This window comes from Odontomachus brunneus, unplaced genomic scaffold (genome assembly GCF_010583005.1).
Source record: "Odontomachus brunneus isolate Ranch 3 - 2012 unplaced genomic scaffold, Obru_v1 Obru_scaffold_204, whole genome shotgun sequence".
Taxonomy (NCBI): domain Eukaryota; kingdom Metazoa; phylum Arthropoda; class Insecta; order Hymenoptera; family Formicidae; genus Odontomachus; species Odontomachus brunneus.
In genome coordinates, this window is record NW_022639654.1 from 105,935 (window position 1) to 111,887 (window position 5,953).

At 44.9% G+C, this 5,953-nt stretch overlaps 1 protein-coding gene across 1 annotated transcript in view; it reads right to left on the bottom strand.

The window, feature by feature from the left end:
• Window positions 1-1,594, bottom strand: part of LOC116852181 — a 1,793-nt gene extending 199 nt beyond the window's left edge. The window contains exons 1-2 of the mRNA XM_032832260.1: window positions 848-1,594; window positions 63-599 (exon numbers count right to left, since the gene is read on the bottom strand). Coding sequence (XP_032688151.1) covers window positions 63-599; window positions 848-1,594 — 1,284 coding nt within the window. The remainder of the gene's footprint in view (window positions 1-62; window positions 600-847) is intronic.
• Between the last annotated feature and the right edge of the window lie 4,359 nt (window positions 1,595-5,953).

The following is a 5,953-nucleotide window of genomic DNA, read 5'->3' on the forward strand; positions in this document are numbered from 1 at the left end:
TGTCTGTCAGACAAGTCGGGACCATCCCGGGAGAGGTGATGGACGAGGCGGGCGGCAATCACTCTCTCGAAAAGCTTGCCCACCTCGTCCAACAGGCAGATCGGCCTGTAAGCGGACGGGCCCTCCGCTGGTCGGCCCTCCTTGGGTAGGAGGACCAGACGGGCCCTTTTCCACCGACTGGGAAAGACCCCCGCTCTGAGGCAGTCCGTGAACAGTCGCCTCAGGCGGGGACTCAACTCCTTCAGGGCCAAGGCCCACACCCTGCCCGGCACTCCGTCTGGCCCGGGGGCTTTGGACTTGCCTCCGAGCCTTTTGGCAGCGGCTGCGAGCTCCGGCTCGGTGACCCCCAGGCGCGACTTCCATCCAGGCGGGGGGCCCTCATACGGCAGGGGCTCCGGCCCCGCCGTGGGAAAGAGGGTCCCCACCACATTATCAAGCGCCTGAGGGTCCAGATCGTCCGTGGCTGGGGGCGCCCAAGTCAAACGTCCGAGGACAATTCTGTAAGGGCGCCTCCACGGATCCCTATCTAACTCCTCAAGCAGCCGCTGCCACGCCTGGGCCTTGGCCCTAACTATGGCCTCCGCGCGGCTCGGAGAGACCTGCGCGCCAATTCCCATGCCGGCCCCCTCCGCCGTGCCGTGCGCATGCGCTGTACGTGACGCCGGAGGAGGATGACGGACCTTCGTAGCTCCGCCACCTCCTCGCACCACCAATAGGCGGCACGGCGGGGGGTGGGCCGAGCTCGGGGCATGGAGGAGTCGTAGGCCGTCTCCTCTTCAATGTCCTCCCGGGCCAGCAATGGGGGGAGGGGTAGTTCACCCCCCCCCGCCCAGGAGGACGCGATCACCGACGCCTTGAGGGCGTCCTCGTCTAGGCGGCGGAGTGCCCAGCGCGGTGGCCTCGATCCGGCCCCCTCCCGGTGACGACAGAGCACCTCCTTCGAGGTGGCGACCACGGACATCTCGATCAGCAGATGGTCGGAGTTGATGTCCGTTTCGATTGCCTCCCTCCATCCCCTCACTGCGCGCACCGCAGGGCGATTGCCGAAGGTCAGGTCCACGATGGACTCGCCCTGCGGGCGCACACAGGTGCTCACGGAGCCTGTGTTGATGAGGAACAGGCCCCTCGTCGCCGCCCACTCGAGGAGGTCTTGGCCTCGGGGGTCCGTCCGCCGGGAACCCCACTCCCTGGCGTGGGAGTTGAAGTCCCCGGCGACTATCACTGGGTGGGGCGCACATTCATCCAGCACGCGCCCCACCTGCTCCAAGAAACTCCCGAAGCGGGCCCTCGACCACTCTCTCGAGCGTGGAGGGGCATACACAAAGACCACCCTCATTGTGCCCCACTTCGCCGCCACGATATATCTCTCCGCTCTGATTAGCTTAGGGCGGGGAGATTCCTCTCCCGGGCGCCAGTAGATCGCGGCGCCCGGATGCTCGCGCCGGAGCCCCAGCCATCTACTGTCTCTTTCAGGGATGTGATGGGGCTCCGACACGAGCGCAAGACCGCCATTCCGCTCCGCGAGGGCTTGTAGGAGTAGGTCCTGGGCCCCCGCGGAGTGGTTGACGTTTGCCTGGAGGAGCTTTGTGGCCATTTCTAGGCTTTATTCTGCCCCTCCAGGCAAACCTCCACCTCTTCCGCCGGCGGTGGGCAGACGCTCTCACCCACCAGCGGAGGATCCGCCGCTGTTACCGGCAACTCCTCCATCTCCACATCCGTTATTACCGGAGGCGTAGGTCCCTCCGAGACCGACCCCCCCTTTCCCCCCTTTCCCCTCCCTTCCCTGGGCTTCCTCTGCCCCAGGGGAGGGAACTCCTTTTCGACCAGCGAGGCCGGTTCAGCCGACAGGGCCGGCTGGGATACTGCGGTCGCGCTGGCCGCTGTAGGGGAGGCTCTCGTCGGGGCTCGGGCTTTCCCCGCGGCGCTCTTCCCTCCCTTCCTCCTCTTCTTCTTCTGGGCGGCGATACAGGCCTCGCCGCCCAGACGATGGACGGCCTTTTGGCCGTCCTTTGAGCACACGGGGCAGGCCATCTGCCCCGTGCACTCGCTTGCCTTGTGGCCACATTCGCCGCACCGATAGCAGCACCCGGAGCGGTCCTGGGTGCTGTAGCATTGGCTGCGAGTGTGGCCCTCCTCGAAGCCCCTGTAACAAGTCAGGGGTCTCCCCGTCAGCAGCTCCACTCGGACGAGCCCCCAGCCAATCTTCAGACGCCCCGAGGATACCACCTTTTTGACAACGGCCATAGGGGCCGTTATTCGGGTCGTTCCCAACCCCCTGGGGGTCCTTGAAATGGGCCCCACCCTAACCACACTGGCCTCACATCCTGCGGCGCTCGCTACCGCAGCCGAGATCTTTTCCTGGGTGACCGAGTCTTCCAGGTCGCGTATCCGGAAGTCTGCCCTTTTTACCGGCCGGTCGACCCGGACACCCTGCTGATCTACTAGCGCCGCCCGCATCCTCTCGGCCAGCTCATTAGCCTTTTGATCCCCGTCGGAGCCAGGAATCTCCAGAATAAGCGCGCCCGTTACCGCGCGCCTATTCTTAACTGCGGAGATCCCCAGATCCCCGAGGGAGACGTTACTCTTCACTGTCCTGAGGGCCTCCGCGTATTTGCCCTCAGGACAGGTCACCGTGATTGCGGCCGTTTTGGGCGGCCGCAAATTCTTGCCCTTACCGGGCTGTTTGCTTCCCTGGGGGTTTTCGCCGGTAGGGGAAGATTTCCCCTGCCCCTTCTTAGGGGCTTCCACCGGGGTCGTTCAAGAAAACCATATCATTTGATGAAACAACACTATTGTTTTAAATAATATTTTTTAAAAGTTTCTCTCAAAATTTAGTAATTCGATTTGTTTAATTTGGATTTTTTTGGATTTTTTAATTTTTTTTGTTGGATTAATCATTATAACATTTTGTTAAAAATGTGAAAGTAATTATCACTACATTACATCAATATTCATCGCATATCGAATGTTGCATTGTTTCAATATCTATCAACAAATTATCCAATAAACAACAAGTAAAAATTATATAACTATTATTTGGTGTTTGCTAGGTATGTTATAATATACTGTGAACACTATAAGGATACATTATATAAGCATGAATTGTAAGAACATCGTTGAAGTCATCAGAGTCACCGCGTGCGCGCTCGATCCGTCACGTTAAGCAACAGTTTAATGCGGTCAGGAGGTGGAGTGGGATAGGTGACCGGTGTTTTTCTACCGCTTGGGATCAAAATTATCGCAGAAAGATTCATGAGAGTTTGTGGAATGTGTTTTGACAACCTTCGATATCTAGGAGTTTATGAGACATGAGGAAATTAGGAATATAAGTATATTTCTGTAAACATTTTGATTTTCTCATTTTTCATCTTCGCATAATAATTCTCAGTATTTGATTACTATCAATATTTAACATTGATTTTATTATCAATATTCACCAGAAATTAAGTACTGGCCAAAACATTACAGAGTTACTGGTAATATTTAATCACTAATAATTTTTCAGTATTTCTTAGTATGATATTTCTATAAGGGTATATAGCCTTGGAATAAATGAATTTATGTAAGTTGAAAAATAAATTTTTTAATTTAGCATAAATTGCACTTGAAACTTTAAACACGTTTTTCTCAAAACTATGTTTTTAAAATCGGTGACCATGATATCTCAAAAACCACTACCGATCAATTTGAAATTTTACGTTTTTTAGACATGTAAATCTAGTCTTTAATCGAAAGATTTTTTTTCAATACATACTTTTTTTTAATGGACGGAAAATGTTTTTTTTTTATGAAAATCGAAACTTCAACTTTGAACATCCGCCATTTTGTCGCAATTAAATTTTTCAAAATATCGATTGATTAAAAACTAGATAAATTTATATATTAATTAAATTTTTGGGGTTTTTTCATTTCAGATAACCTAGTTCCGAACGACAGTGGTTACTGCAAAACGCGTTTTGGAAAACGGCTTTCTGAATATTAGGTATAACTTATTTATTTATTAATATTTTTACATAAAAAATATATTAAAACTTTGTCAAAGTAGGTTCTCTTGAATATAAAAACTTTCATACAAAAATATGCATACATTTTTTTTAATTCACGAAAATTCGTCTTTTTTCGGCTTCATAATTAGATATACCCTTTTAATATTGCGTAAAAGATCAATATTTCTAGATGTATTTTTTTTTTAAATATAGCCACACACATGAATGTAGCATTACACATTTCATTTAGATTTCATTATATTCATAAATGAGAATTATGAATAAACAAATTATATGCATAATTTTTGTCTTTTTATCAAGGTAAGAAATGATTCAACAATAATAGAATGTTTACAAGAACATAAAAACTTTATTATGGTCCATAATATCAGGTATAGCGGTTACATTTATGTTACAAAAGATTATCTGAATATTTACGCTAGAATATTTACGCGATCATGTTTACAAGAATACGAATAAGAATACGATACGTATCATTGTTTTCTACTATAGTACCAACGGAATGGTCGATTGCTTCTAATCGTGTAGATATTATGCAAACCAATCTATTTCATTATAGCGATCGTAGTGTTCCAATAAACGTGATGATGTATTAATGACGTTAAGTGATATATTAAATATCTATTAATGACGTTATAGGTAATATTATTACGTCATCATGTTTACTGGGGTTTATTGACATTGAAGTACAGAGACAACGACGCATTGGACGGATTATACACACTTGGATAATAGTAAGATAAGCGGTATTAACGTTATACTATAAACGAGAGATGCTTAGCGAATAGAGACAACTGACTTGTACAATGTACTTTAAAGCTCTTTATATCTTGCCGGTTGTCGGATTTATGACATTAGAAGCGAAGAATGACATATGTTAATAAAAGCTGCGCGCTATTTCTGAATAAGAATAAATATGAATGAAAGAACATTAAGATTGTACACTTGTAAAATTGTCCAACAGATATCTTATTCTCCTAACGATTAATAAATAGTTGTATAAAAAAGTGAAGACATGTAAAATGATGAAATAAGTTCGTTTTGTCTGCATGCTTTATTTCACCATTTATTATATAGTTATTTATTAATCGTCAGGGGAAAGGGATACCTTTCGGACAATTTTACAAATATGCTCAAGCAGCCTCAAGTGCTCTTTCGTTTATATTTATCTTTATTTAGAAATGATAGACAACTTTCATCAGTATGTCGTTTCTCGGCTCTGACGTCACACATTTAACATAACTGCGGCGAAGTTCAAAGAGTCTTAATGAAGGCACGTAAAAACTGATCTTTTTTCATTTTTTAAAAGTACAATGTCATAAAAATATTTCCCTAAAAATTTAGTAAAGCTGAATCCTCGAACATAAGGTTTTATATAACTAAAGGTTTAAAGTTTACAATTTATGTTCTCTTCTATAAACGTACTGTATTTTTATGATTTTTTCTCATTTTCTCAGTAATTATGTTTTTACTTTCTTTCTTATCTTTGGTGTATCTGTTCTATGTCTATTTTTCTACTTTTCTACGTTGATTTTATATCGTTTCTAGAAAATTCAAAATCTCCATTTACAAAGAAATATTTCTGTTACGAACTATTCATAACAGAAACAAATAACCGCTTAACAAATAACAAACTACAATGAAAGTCATAATTTTTTCTTCTAGGTTTATTTCTTTTGTCTCTGATAACGTATAATACAACGTATACAGAACTCTTCTTATATTACTTCTATAATTACTTAAATTTTGGGAAGATATTCTTTAAACACCGTACTTTTCAAATATATTAAAAGACATCGATTTTTGCGAGCTATTTTGATGTACAGTCGACGTTATGTAAACCGTACCATTCCATAATTATCAATAGTTATATATATATATATATTAAGTATATATATATATATATATATATATATATATATATATATATATATATATATATATAT